Source organism: Equus asinus, chromosome 7 (assembly GCF_041296235.1).
Source record: "Equus asinus isolate D_3611 breed Donkey chromosome 7, EquAss-T2T_v2, whole genome shotgun sequence".
NCBI lineage: Eukaryota > Metazoa > Chordata > Mammalia > Perissodactyla > Equidae > Equus > Equus asinus.
Genome location: NC_091796.1, coordinates 51,186,481 through 51,201,735, shown reverse-complemented (window position 1 = coordinate 51,201,735; position 15,255 = coordinate 51,186,481). Strand labels below are relative to the sequence as shown.

General features: G+C 36.8%; 1 protein-coding gene across 20 annotated transcripts in view; it reads right to left on the bottom strand.

Moving 5' to 3' along the window:
- The window catches only part of METTL4 (methyltransferase 4, N6-adenosine), a 154,071-nt gene that overhangs the window by 109,250 nt on the left and 29,566 nt on the right, over positions 1-15,255 (bottom strand). For 4 of the 20 annotated variants that reach the window (XM_070513358.1, XM_070513357.1, XM_014832949.3 and 1 more), the window contains exon 9: positions 363-14,823. The exons of 15 other annotated variants lie outside the window; for them this stretch is intronic. In XM_070513358.1, the coding sequence (XP_070369459.1) occupies positions 14,678-14,823 (146 nt within the window). In that variant the 3' untranslated portion in view covers positions 363-14,677. Of the gene's footprint in view, positions 1-362; positions 14,824-15,255 lie in introns of those variants that run through there. One more of the 20 variants, XR_006530497.2, reaches the window with a different exon arrangement.

The window sequence follows — 15,255 nt, the reverse complement described above, 5'->3', positions numbered from 1 at the left end:
ATGATACCTCTTAAGTAACAAAAAAACAAATAAGCAAAGTTTGTGGACAGATTGTATCTGATTTCAAGACTTATTATAAAACTACATAATCAAAATAGTGTGGAATTGGAATAAATAAAGACATAGTTCAATGGAACACAACTGAGAATCGGGAATAGACACATGTACTGCCGAAGTCCTGCTCCAGCTGAGTCCAGGTTCCTGAGGGAGGGACGGGACAGAGTTGGCGCAGTGAGGGAAGAGACGTGAGACTTGAGTCAGTGTAATCAAGTCTAACTTTACTGTGCACAAGTGTCGTTTTTATATTTTTCAGGATTAGTACAGAAATAGCTCTACAAATATTCTCAGAGAGATAAGGAAGTAAAAAACGAGCACAAGAATATTTATTAGCATTCCATTCTATAGAGCATAAGGTTAATGATCGTCTTCTCCGCAATTAACTATTATTTGTTGTCTCTAAGCTAAAAGAGATATCTTTTAAAAAAAAAGAGATGACATCTGTTGTAATTCATGGTAAAGTTAAATCAAAGAGAGAAGGTCCAGGCCTCCGGACAGGACAGCATTCCGTCTGTTTACATCCTGGGGGAGCCACCCCTGCCTCCCTTAATCATCCACACCATTAGTGTAGATGGTTAATGGGAACAAAAGGCAACTCCCGGGTATCTTATCCCTACGTGCCTTCTCAGCGGGTAGTTAAAATTCTTTACATTCCCACACCCCTTAGGGGGTGAAAGCATTCCTTTGTCTTTCAGGGGGCAGGGCTAATTGTCCCTTGAGCACACTGCCTGGAGAAAATATCATTTTGCTAGTAAAGTATCAGGCTGAAAAGCTAAGTTAAACTATATATCTTCAAGAATAAAAAGCAGAAACAAGTATAGCCATAACCTTGATAGAAAGCATGCATACATTTCAGAAAATATCAGGGGTGTCGGCCGGCCATTCTTCACCAAGGGGCGTCCCTGTGCCCCTCGGCCCTTCTCAGCCCGGACCCCGTCAGACGGCTGTATAGGCGTCAGTAACACAGCTCCTGGCAATACACCTTGGTCAATTGTTTTCAACAAAGATGCCAAGGCGATTCAACAGCAGAAAGGAAAGATTTATCAACAATTAGTGCTGTATTAAGTGGTTATACATTTGGAAAAAATTAACATTGAGCTTTTACCTCACACCATACACAAAAATAACTAGAAATGAATGATGAACCAAAGTATATAAAACTTCTAGAAGAAAACCTAACAGAAAATTTTAATGATCCTAGGTTTTGTAAAGATTTTTTTAAATAGGACACAAAATCACAAACTATAAAAGGAAAAAAAAATGAATAGGCCTTCATCAATATTTTAAACATTTTTTCTTCAAAGACATTTTTGTACAACTTAGAAGAAATAGATCAATTCCTCAAAAACCACAAATTACCAAAACTCTACCAAGATGAAATAGATAATTTCCCATAAAAAAAAAGAAGAAAAGGGAATGCTTCCCAACTCATTTTCTGAAGCCAGTATTATCCTAACATCAAAACAAGACAAATACCAAAAAAACACTATAGACTAATATTTCTCATGAACTTAGACATAAAAATCTTCAACAAAGCATTAGCAAATCAAAACAGCAGTGTATAAAAAAGAATTACAGACCTCATCTAAGACGGATTTAGTCCAGGTATGAAAGGCTGCTTTAATGTTTGAAAATTAGTAAATGCAATACCTGTTGTCAACAGACTAAAGAAGAAAAATCATATCATTTCAATTGACACAGAAAAAGCATTGATGAAATATGATACTCATTCATGATAAAAACTCTCAGAATAGGAACAGAAGGGAACTTCCCCAAGTTGATAAAAAGCATCTAAAAAAACCTTACAAGTAAGATAAACCTTATAAGTAATGATAAAAGACTGAATACGTTTTTCCCTTAAGATCGAGAACAAGGCAAAGCCACAATGAGATATTACTTCCTATAATAGCTAAAATCTAAAAGACTGACCATACCAAATGTTGACAAAGATGTGAAGGAATAGGAATTCTGATTTGCTGCTTGTAGGGAATATAAAATAGTACAATCACTTTGGAATACTGTTTGGCAATTTCTTAAAAAGTTAAACTTGTACCTAGCAACCACATGACCCAGGCATTCCACTGAGGTATGGATAGAATGCATAGATCCACACATTCTATCCATGAATGCATAGATCCATACAAAAAAAAAATGAATGTTCACAGAAACTTTATTTATAAGAGCCCCAGCCTAAAAACAAACAAACGTCCATCACAGAATTACGGTAGGAAAATTCTAAGAATGACCCCCAATAACCCACATCCTAGTAGAATCCCCTCCTCTTTTGATGGTGAGTAGAACCTGCAAATAGGAGATATCACTCCCATAATAATGCTACCTTATGGCAAAATGGAGATTATCCAGGTGGACCAATCTAATCACAAAAGCCCTTTAAAAGCAGAGTATTTTCTCTGGCAGATAGAAGACGAAGTCAGAGAGACTAGAAGCACAAGAAAGACTTGACACACTTTGCTGGCTCTGAAGATGGAGGGAGAGGTAGCCTTTAGGATCTGAGAGTAACAAGGGACCTCAGTCCTACAACCATGTGGAACTGAATTCTGCCAACAATCTGAATGAGCTCGGAAGCAGACTTTTCCTGAGAACCCCCAGACAAGAGTCCAACTGACCAACTCCGTGCTTTTGGTCTTATGAGACCCTAGGCAAAGAATGCAGTCTAGCCTGCCTGGAATTCTTACCTACAGACTTGTGACATTAAAAAGAATAATTGGTGTTGTCTTAAACCCGTTTGTGATAATTTGTTATACAATAGGAAACTGACACATCTTTTGGTACCTGGAAGTCGGGTGCTATGATAACAAATATCTAAAATGTGACTTTGAAATTTGGCAGTGGTAGAGACTGGAAGAATATTGAGAAGCAGGATAGAAATCTTCAACAGACTGTTAAGAGAAATATGAACACTTAAGGTGCAGTTGGTGAAAGCTAAGAAAGAAGTGAGGAACATGTCACTGGAAACTAAAGAAAGGGCAATCTTTCTTATATAGAGGCAGAGTACATAGCAAAATTATATCCTGCAGTTACGTGGAAAGCAGAATTCAAAAGTGATGAACTTGAATATTTAGTTGAGGAGATTTCCAAGCAACGTGTTAAAGGTGCTTGCTGGTTTCTTCTTGCTGCTTAGTAAAATGGAAGAGGAGATAAATTAAGGAATCAGGACTTGCTGATTTGGGAAATTCTTGGCCTATCCAGATGCCAAAAGATGCTAAAAGTAAGAGATTGCTTCTGAAATTGTGGCATAAAGAAAAGACTAGGCATGTGACTGTACGAGCCTTTGCTGAAACCTTAGAAACATCAAAGAGTCAAAGCATTCAGCCACACAAAAGGTCTTTCCAAGAGATTAAGGGTGTAATAGATCTTCTCAATCAATCAAGAGAGCCTCTTGCCTGGGGATAGGATGGGGAGGGGTGGTAAGGGAAGACACATTATAAGGGGCCATTAGAAAATCTTCAAAGATGATGTTTATTATCTTGTTTGTGATGGTGGCTTCACAGGTATACACATAAGTCAAAATTCATTAAACTGTATGTTATAAACATGTGAACCATTTACATCAATTATATCTCAATACCACTATAAAAATTATAAAAATAAACTTCCTAAACAACTATGGAAAAATATGATCAAATAATATTTTTATTCAAAAGGTGGAGAATGCAGAAAAACAAGTAAAAACATCCTCGGTTAATTTAGCCTCTAGTTCTGTTAAAGTGATGAAATAAATTGTGTGCACTAATATTCTCCATATTTCTAGAAAAATAATTTTTAAAAGCATACAATCGGGGCTGGCCCGGTGATGCAGTAGTTAAGTTCGCACGTTCTGCTTCGGCGGCCCAGGGTTCACCAGTTTGGATCCCGGGTACAGACTTACACACCATTTGTCAAGCCATGCTGTGGTAGGCATCCCACATATAAAGCAGAGGAAGATGGGCACGGATGTTAGCTCAGGGCCAGTCTTCCTCAGCAAAAAGAGGATTGGAGGCAGGTGTTAGCTGAGGGCTAACCTTCCTCAAAAAAAGCATACAATCTAGAAAGAACAAAATTCTTGCTTTGTAACTCTTCTGAATTCACACATTTTAGCTGCCTACTGTCCAGTAACATTGTTACAAGCCATTAGCTAGTTAGAAAATAAACCAAAATTTAATCAGAACATGGTCCCTGCTCTCCATTTCCCCTATCGCTTAGCAATCTCTAAGTGATCTGCTTTTCTAACTTCTGCATCACTTTCCATCTGTTCCTCAGCTTAGTGTTTGACTGTTTACAGTGGTTTGTTATGCTCTAACGGTTTCTTGCAGGATCTTGTCTAGTCAATTGAATTCAAAGATATTTGAAGGCCAAGAGTCAGTTCATTCATTCATTAAATATTGGCAGTCCCAGCTATGCTGGTAGGAGAAACATAAATAAAAATTTGTCCTTCCTCCTCTAATCTATTGAGAGAAGATACAAAGTCTATTTAAAAAAAAAAAAAAAAGACCCACATACAGAATAAACCACTTTCTGCCTTCATGATAAATGTGAGGAAAAACCTATCTGGACAATCCATATACTTGAAAAGTGGCTCTAAGAGCAAGCTTTCCTTTAAAAAAAGAAAGTCATGAAATAAGAAGTGTTGCCAGGGAGAATGTAAATAAAGAAAAATGAGCATATATATTGAATAGCTCCTAGATACCAGACCCTATGCTAGGCACCTTCACATATGGTATTTCACTTCATCCCCATAATAATCCTACAAAGTCCAAAGATTAGCCTTCAAAGGAAAGAGGATATTATAGTTTATGTTATTATTCAAAGGCATTCAGAAGCTAAATATCAAGATTCAATATATAGATCCAACAGATCTCAAAGCCTAGATTTTCCTGAGAGAGGAAGGTCCATGAGCAAAAGCAGAGAGTATCAAACTCAGGTTAACAGCAAATAGTCCAATTTGACTATGTAGGGGAGGAAGAATTAGTCGTCTACCCTCTAGGTCCTTCTGGCTGGTCTAAGAATTAAGTTGACATGAGACAGAATCACAGTAGAAAATACAACAAATTTAATAACATGTATACATGGGAGAAACCCAGGAAAACCAAGTAATTCACCAAAATGGTGGAAGCCACTACCTTAAATATCATCTTCAGCTAAAGACAAAGGAGAATGTTGCGGGTAGTGGTTTGGGACTTCAAAGTAGAAGGCAGCAATTTACATGGAGATGGAAAAGTAAAAGTTTGATAAACAAATGTTGACCATGCCTTGTAAAGACAATGAGAGATAGAAAGGACTTTGATTAAATGGCTCTTGCTAGGTTCCTCCCTGTCTATCACAGCTAGTTTATATTATACTATAGTTATCTTATGGTATTAGCTCATTCCTGGAACAGGCCGCCTATCTTAAAGTCTTTTAGGCAGTTAGGGAGAAGGTCAGAGTTCCTTCCTGAGTCTTTTGTTCTTAAAGAATAATCAAGCCAAAGAAATACGTTTTTCAGTGGCAAATTATGATTCCCACAGCTAACATCCAGGGTGTATGTAGGTAATGCTAGGAGAAGCTAAAAATCAAGCTGGGTACCATATGTTTTTCCTTAAACATATTGACCAAAAATGACTTTAATACTGCAACCAACCATTCATTGGCCTTAGTTGTCATCCAAAGTTATTCCATTGTTGTATTATAGTTATCTGGTAATTAGGCCAAAGCCTAATTAGAAAAAGTGGATGAAAAAATAGTTTTCCTCATGCTCTCCACTCCTAGAGATTAATTTGTTTTTATATGGTCCCAAGGATTTAAACTGATACAGAAAAAGTCCAAGAGGTTCCACTCAAGTTCACAGAAGCTCCAGAAGATCCAGGTTAACTCCTAGGAATATTTAGGGGAGAAGGTTGGTTGTGGAGTTATCACGGTCTTCTGACTTGCTTTCAAGCTGGAGCAGACTGGTCAATAAAGCCATGAGTTTAATTAAGAACACTCTTTGGAGTTCTGGGTTGCTCATACATCCAAACACTGATAACAGATCACCATGATGCATAAAATAATTTGAATCTGTACTTACCTTATTTAATCTCTCCTTTCTAACTACCTGAACCGCTACCTTCAAGTCCAAGCCTGTATTCTGCTGGAGTTTCCTTAAAAATGTGAACTTAAAATGGCTAAACTGATTGAAGAAAATATAATTGCTTGGTAACTGTGCTCAAGGCTTATGTCAAAGGTTTAGCAGCCCATCTGATTCTGAGTAATTCTGAGTTGCACTCAGGCTATCAATTAACTAATGTCACTAAAATCTCTAACAAAAAATATTGCGTTAATAATCTAAGACTGATGATATGTATTGAGAAAAGTATGTTTGGATGATTATAGATGAACCATTCTAAACTTGTTTCAGGCCACACAATGCATCCTCTGATTAGTAGTTGATGAGCCTATTATTAAGATCTCAGGTTTATTAGCAAACATGGTACAACATAAAGTGCCTTAATTTAGGAATCAGAAGAGAATTCAAGTCTTGGTTATAACTTATTGGTCATGTCAGCTAGCCTCTATGAACACGTTCCCTCATTATAATTACAACTTCATAAGATTGCTTTGAGGTTAAAGTGACATAGTTAAAGCAAAAGAATTCTGGTAGCCAAACAACTATGCCAATAGTGCTTCCCATGGTGTGGAAGGCCAGTGGTGACTGATGAGTCAAACGAGGTGAACGGGCAGCATCTTCAGGGAAGGGAAGTCCCTTTAAGGTGATTATAATTCTCCTCTGAATCACAATCAGTAGAAAACCCAACGTCTCACTTAAGCTAAATACATAAAAATTCACCAAAGATATGTCTCTAGGGTACCCAACCTGAAAAGTAGGATGTGGGGGCCTAGCATTTTCTGGTAAGAATAAGTTTGAGTCACAGAATTTGGAGCACTAGAACAGATCAAGGTATATAGAGCCTACAGCAAGGATAGAGCAAATGCAGCACTATAAGCCAGGCCCAGACCTGAGTCATGGACTAGCCTCTCTGTCCTCCTCCGAGACCACCAGCCCACAGTGATGTTGGTTCCCTCAAAAGCTGACACTCAAGAGGAGAAACCTATTGCACTGATGCCTCTCAGACCATCCAAAGAAACAGTCCTTATTTACTTGGTCTACACCTTATCAACTGGACAAGGTTGTTGGACAGTCGCTTCCAGGCTGTTCTAACAAATTACCATAGACTGGGTGGCTTAAACAACAGACATTTCTCACGGTTCTGGAGTTTGGAAGTCCAAGATCAGGGTGCCAGCATGGTCAGGTTCTTGATGAGAGCTCTTTCCTGGTTATGTTCTCATATGGCTTTTCCTTGGCACTTGAGAGAATGAGATCCCAAGTCTCTTCTTTCTTTTACAAAGGCATTAATCCCATCATGAGGGCCACATTCTGATAACCTCTAACTCTAATAACCTCCCAAAAGCTCACCTCCAAATACCATCACATTGAGGGTTAAGGTTTCAGCATATGAATTTTGGGGGGACATAAACATTCAATCCATAGCTGTTGCACATAAAGAACAAACTCCTGACATCTCCAGCAAAGCATAACAGATCTATTTTGAACCAAAATTACTGTGGCATGAGCCGAAAATCTCTGAACATAGAAAAAATATCAGAAAGGCCACCAATTAACCACCTATGGAAGTCATCAAAGAACAGTGTGGAGTAACTCTGCAGCTCAGTCAGCATGGCAGTGCAGTCAGCATGGCAGTACGCAATCAAGAGGTAAAGCCCAAAGCCACATGTGGCCTTTGTTTTAATTTGTTTTTAATTAGTTGTTTTTAGGTAACCACAATAAATAAAGGAAATTTTATTTCCAGAATAAAGGAAAATTTCAAAGCTTCCTCATGTATGAAATCAGGTGCAGGCTAGGTAATCTGATCTCAAGAAAAAGATTAAAAAAACATAACATTTAGACAGAAAAACTCTATAGGCACTATCCAGGTGAATCCCAAGTACAGATTGTGATAAAGAAGTTTTTTGACCTGACATTGAAAAATATGCAAGGGGTCCAAACATTTATTCAGTGCTTAAAATATTCCATGCACTGTTCTAAGTGCTTTACATGTATTAACTCATTTAATCCTCATAACAACTCTATGACGTAAATATTATTATTGCCTGTATCTATGGAAGGAGAAGCTAAGGCATACAGATTTAATAACTAACTTCCCAAAATAAAAGCTAGTAGCTGAAAAAGGGGGGGTTCAAACCTAGGCAAGTTGGCTTCAGAATGCACTGACTGCCTCACATACAAAAAATACCCCTGCGCCCACAGTGGCCAAGAGAACTAAAAGAAACTAAGTCAGACTTCAACTAGAGGATACAAATAAAGGCTGAACAAGAAAGGAAGACAGGTGACAAAAAGGATTAAGTTAAAGAAGATCAGCTTCCAAAAGAGTAGTTAAATGTTCTGTGATTTTATTCTAATGGATCGTGTGTGAGAGGGTGAAAGAATGTCAAAGAGAGGCCATGAATTCCAAGGATACAATCTCAGGAAGCGAGATTCCCCAAAGTTTCTTGAGTGGTGTCAGCCATTAACCATGTGAAATGGCTGGGAGGCTTTTTGTGTGGGTTGCCAAGGATGCCCACTGTGACTGTAAGGCCTCTGGGCATTTCGAATCAAATTCAAATCAAAGCAAACTCTAGGGCTAGAGGGAATAGGCTAGAATGCAACAACATCAGTTTAGACATCCTTAGTCATTTGCTCAGTTTTCCAAGTTCTTATATGGAATACAGCATGGATTTTGGAGTCAGGGAGCTGTGTATTCTAATCCAAGTTTCAATACTTAATATGTTTTTAGACAAATTAGTCTCCTTGGCCTCAGTATTCTTGACTATTAAACGGAGATAATATCTCTCAGGGCTGTGCAAGAATTTAACACAATATAGTCACGCGCCATGTAATGACGTTTCTGTCGGCAATGGACTGCATATACAACAGTGGTCCTATAAGATGAGGTGTGTAGTAGGCTATACCATTGTGTAAGAGTACACTATATGACATGTGCATAACGACAAAATCACCTAAGGAAGCATATTCCAGAACATATCCCTGTCATTAAGTGACACATGACTTCTGTATAAAAAGCACAGCAAAGTGTATAACACACACCATTCAACTAATGTTAGCTCTATTCCTTTCCTGAGCATTTCCAAGAGTCCTAAAAGACCTCAGGCCTGTAAAAAGAATACCATAAGAAAAAAAATCCTTACAAGCTTTAAAGGTAATATAAACACCTCTGAATAAAAACATCTTACAATATTAAATAAATTGAATAATAAATCTATTACGTCAGTTGGCTAAAACTCAGCAATGAAGTCAGAGTTCAATGTTCTTAGTCTGGCCTTTTTCTTCTCACAACAATAACAAAGGTATGCTACTGTTTTATTTTCCAGAATCATCCGTTGTTCAAAACTGAGCACAATAATTAAACAGCTGTACAAACAAACGCCAGAGGTTATAAAATTTAGGAGCAGAGCTAAGACTAGAACTTCTCCTTCTTGAATACTACACTCTGAATAAAAACTGTCTCTTTTTCTCTCTTAAGTATCAGTATTAAAGACGCAAAAATAAAAGTCCAAAACTTAGTGAGGACAAAATGTTTCCACAACCTATACAAAATCTATAAATATCATAAGAATCTGGAAAAAGTTTCAAATGAAGTTGTGAGAAGTTTGCTTCAAATTTAGTATCTTTTTCTTTTTAAATAACAAGTTAGAACACCTCTATAAATACAAAGCTACACCTAAAGGAACTGGGAAAAGAAGAACAAAGAAAGCCCAAAATCAGCAGAAGGAAGGAAATAATAAAAATCCGACCAGACATAAATGAAATAGACTAAAAAAACAATAGAAAAAAGAAACCAAGAGCTGGTTCTTTGAAAAGATAAACAAAATTGACAAACCTTTAGCTAGACTCACCAAGAAAAAAAGAGACAGCTCAAATAAATAAAATCAGAAATGAAAGAGGAGAAATTACAATGGACACCTCAGAAATACAAAAGATTATAGGAGAATACTATGAAAAGCTATACAACAAATTGGATAATCGAGAAGAAATGGATAAATTCTTAGAATCATACAACCATCCAAAACTGGATCAAGAAGAAGTAGAGTATTTGAATAGACCAATCACCAATAAAGAGATCGAAACAGTAGTCAAAAACCTCCAAAATAATAAAAGTCCAGGACCAGATGGCTTCCCTGGTGAATTCTACCAAATATTCAAAGAAGACTTAATACCTATCCTCCTCAACTTGTCCCAAAAAATCAAAGAGGAGGGGAGGATTCCTAACTCATTCTATGAAGCCAACATTATCCTGATACCAAAACCAGAAAAAGATAACACAAGAAAAGAAAATTACAGGCCAATATCATGATGAACATCGATACAAAAATACCCAGGAAAATATTAGCTAATCAAATACAACAATACATTAAAAAGATCATACATTATGATCAAGTGGGTTTTATTCAAGGGACGCCAGGATGGTTCAACATCCACAAATCTATCAACGTGATACACCACATTAACAAAATGAAGACTAAAAATCACATGATCATCTCAATAGATGCAGAGAAAGCATTTGACAAGATACAGCGTCCATTTATGATAAAAACTCTCAATAAAATGGGTACAGAAGTAAAATACCTCAACATAATAAAGGCCATATATGACAAACCCACAGCTAATATTATTCTCAATGGAGAAAAACTGAAAGCTATCCCTCTAAGAACAGGAACCAGACAAGGATGCCCACTTGCACCACTCTTCCTTAACATAGTATTGGAAGTCCTGGCCAAAGCAATCAGGCAAGAAAAAGAAATAAAAGGGATCCAAATTGGAAAAGAAGTGAAACTGTCACTTTCTGCAGATGACATGAGTTTTTTCATTTTTTAAAGATTTTATTTTTCCTTTCTCTCCCCAAAGCCCCCCAGTACATAGTTGTATATTTTTAATTGTGGGTCCTTCTAGTTGTGGCATGTGGGATGCCACCTCAGCATGGTTTGATGAGCAGTGTCACGTCTGCACCCAGGATCTGAACCAGCAAAACCCTGGGCCACCAAAGCAGAGCACGCAAACCTAACCACTCAGCTACAGGGCTAGCCCTGACATGATTTTATATATAGAAAATCCTAAGGAATCCACTAGAAAACTTTTAGAAATAATAAATGAATACAGTCAAGTCACAGGATACAAAATCAACATATAAAAATCAGTTGCATTTCTATACACTAACAATGAAGTAGCAGAAAGAGAAATTGTTGGAAGAAATTGAAGAAGACACAAGGAAATGGAAAGATATTCTGTGCTCTTGGATTGGCAGAATTAACATAGTTAAAATGCCCATACTTCCTAAAGCAATCTATAGATTCAATGCAATCCCTATCAAAGTTCCAACAACATTTTTCACAGAAATAGAACAAAGAATCCTAAAATTTATATGGAACAACAAAAGACCCTGAATAGCCAAAGCAATCCTGAGGAAAAAGAACAAAGCTGGAGGTACCACACTCCCTGATTTCAAAATATATGACAAAGCTATAGTAACCAAAACAGCGTGGTACTGGCACAAAAACAGACTCACAGATCAATGGAACAGAATTGAGAGTCCAGAAATAAACCCACACATCTATGGACAGCTAATTTTTGACAAGGGAGCCAAGAGCATACAATGGAGAAACGAAAGTCTCTTCAATAAATGATGCTGGGAAAACTAGACAGCCACATGCAAAAGAATGAAAGTAGACCATTATCTTATACCATGAACAAAAATCAACTCAAAATGGATTAAAGACTTGAATGTAGGACCTGAAACCATGAAACTTCTAGAAGAAAACATAGGCCGTACGATCTTTGACATCAGTCTTCTCAGTGTATTTTCAAGTTACCAAGTCTGACTGGACAAGGGAAACAAAAGAAAAAATAAACAAATGGGACTACATCAAACTAAAAAGCTTCTGCACAGCAATGGAAACCATCAACAAAACGGAAAGACAACCTAACAATTGGGAGAAGATATTTGCAAACCACATATCAGATACGGGGTTAATAGCCAAAATATACAAAGAACTCATATGTCTCAACCACAAAAAACCAATAACCCAATTGAAAAATGGGCAAAAGATCTGAACAGAGATTTCTCCAGAGAAGATATACAGATGGCCAACAAGCACATGAAAAGATGTTCAAGATCATTAACTATCAGGGAAGTGCAAATCAAAACTACAATGAGGTATCACCTTACTCCCATCAGAATGGCTGTAGTTAACAAGATAGGAAAGAAGTTTTGGAGAGGATGTGGAGAGAAGGAACCCTCAAACACTGCTGGTGGGAGTGCAAACTGGTACAGTCACTATGGAAAGCAGTATGCAGTATGCTCAGAAAATTAAGAATAGATCTACCATATGATCCCGCTATCCCACTGCTGGGTATTTATCCAAAGAACTTCAAAACACAAATGCATAAAGATACATGCACCCCTATGTTCATTGTAGCATTATTCACAATAGCCAAGACTTGGAAGCAACTTAGGTGCCCATTAAGGGACAAATGGATAAAGAAGATGTGGTACATGATGGAGTAATACTCAGGCATAAGAAATGATGAATTCCAGCCATTTGTGACAATATGGATGGACCTTGAGAGTATTAAGCTAAGTGAAATAAGTCAGAGGGAGAAAGTCAAATACCATATGATCTCACTCATAAGTAGAAGATAAAAACAATGAGAAACACACACATAGCACCAGAGATTGAATTAGTGGTTCCCAGAGGGGAAGGGGTTTGGGAGGAGGGTGAAAGGGGTTATTAGGCACATGTATGTGGTGATGGATGGTAATTAGTCTTTGGGTGGTGAACATGATGTAATCTACACAGAATTCAAAATATATTATGACCTACACCTGAAAGTTATATAATGTTATAATCCATCGTTACTGCAACAAAAAAAAAATACAAAGCTAAACCTCTGATACTATACTCACACAATCAAAGAATGAACAAACTTGAAAAAGTAATATTTTTCTTTGGCAAAATCAGTAAACAAATTTGCAACCTTGTCAAATGATCATTTCCATCTAACATTTTACTTAGTAGATAAACATTCGTAAAAAAATTGTAAATAGCATAAATACTTTTCTCAAAACGCTAAGTGAAAGAAGCCAGACACAATAGATTATATATTTTAGATTCCATTTATATAATATTCCGAAAAAGCAAAACTAGGGCAGACCCAGTGGCACAGTGGTTAAGTTTGTGCACTCCGCTTTGGCAGCCTGGAGTTTGCAGGTTCAGATCCTGGGTGCAGACTTACACACCACTCATCAAGCCATGCTGTGGTGACATCCCACATAGAAGAACTAGAAGGACTTACAACTAGAAGATACAACTATGTACTAGGGCTTTGGGGAGGAAAAAAAAAAAGCAGGAAGATTAGCAACAGATGTTAGCTCAGGGCCAATCTTCCTCACCAAAAATAACAATAATAATAATAAAGCAAAACTAATGATAGAAAACAAATCATTGTTTGCCAAGCCAGGGGTGGGAGGAGGGCACTGACTGAAAAGGGACATATGAGTTTTGGGGGTAAAGGAAATGTTCTATATCATGATTACAGTGATAGACAACCATATATATGTTTTCAAAACTCACCAAACTCTACACTGAAAATTGGAGAATTTTATTATGTGAAAATTATACTTCAAGAGTTTCTAAAAGGTTATACATAATAAGTCAACATGCTTTTCAAAGAATAATTTCAGTGTAAACATTTTACTTAGTAAATTATTTGTAGAAAATTTGTAAATAATATAAATGTTTTTCATAATCATAAACAGTATTTACTTTCTGATTTTTTATAAGAAATATTTTTTAATTTTTTTCTAGAAAAACAAACAAAACTAAGAAGTACTTGAAAGTGACCTTGAATGCAATTTAAAACCCTCCAAAAATGTTTCGTAAACTCAGTACAATGACATAGTACCTTGCAAGTCTCAATACTTTTCCCAGAACGTAACAGAGGTTGTAAATTCGGGTTGTATAGGGCCAAGTAAACAATATAAGTGAGTAGCAGGGAGCAAGTGGTACTGTGGTAAACTGGAGAGCACCGTCTTTCCCATGTGAGTTGCCACCACTGGGTCCTGCAGATTGATGCCAGGAAAGAACACCAGCCACGGTGTAGCCAGAGCTTCTGATGTGTAAAGAGGAGCAGAAATCTGGACTTTTATGTGAAATTCCTGATATTTTAGAAAGATGGTTCAAATTTTTTACAACACTGTATGGGCCAAACAAAACACATCCATAGGCAGAATTATCACCTCTGGTCCACAGTGCATGCTTTGTGAACTTTTTCAAATAACAAAGTCTTGCCATCCTTCGAATTGCTTACCTCTTTATTTGTACTGACTCTAGAATAATGTGGAATACTACTGCGATTGAAGTCAAATTCATCTCAAAATTACATGAAGGCTAGTCACTTCTGGTCATTTTGCTGAAAAACCAAATCCTGTTTACATGTCTAAGCATACTGGTTGGTAATAAAAGGAAAAATCCGTTAGAATAAAAGGAGAAGTGGTGAAGAAAAACTGAAGAAAATCATAACTTTAAGATCATATCAGCTTCTAGAATCCAGAGCAATAAAATAATCCACATGTTGAAATTTGAGAACTTCATTGCCCCAACTAGTCCAACCTGGCTGTAAATTTCGAGCAAACAATTCCAAACATTTCCCATCTGGCTTGATATAGTCTTTTAGAACCTCTGTCCAAAAAAGAGAAAAAACACAAAAATTATTATTAAGAAAGGAATCAATATCATTTTAGCAGTTAAGAGTAGAAAAGCAGGGATGTTTCCTTAAAAAGAAATACAGCAAATTAATTTCAAGGATGTCATCACAGGCTTTACTATTTATAATTAGAAAGACATTTGAAATAAATACCCCTGAGACTGGGAACAATACCATCAGAACTTTCAGGAGTCCTCATTTATCGGTTTTCATTTATAGATGAGAGATGAGGATTTTAACACCCACACCAGTGACTTTTCAGTTTTCCAATACTGCTGACATATCTCCTGAGTACTAACTCAATTTATCTTTTAATAAATGAAATCCATGCATGAAAAAGAAGTCCACAGGAACAATACAAAGACAACCCACCTAAAAAACTAAGATAAAATATACGTCTCCGCAAA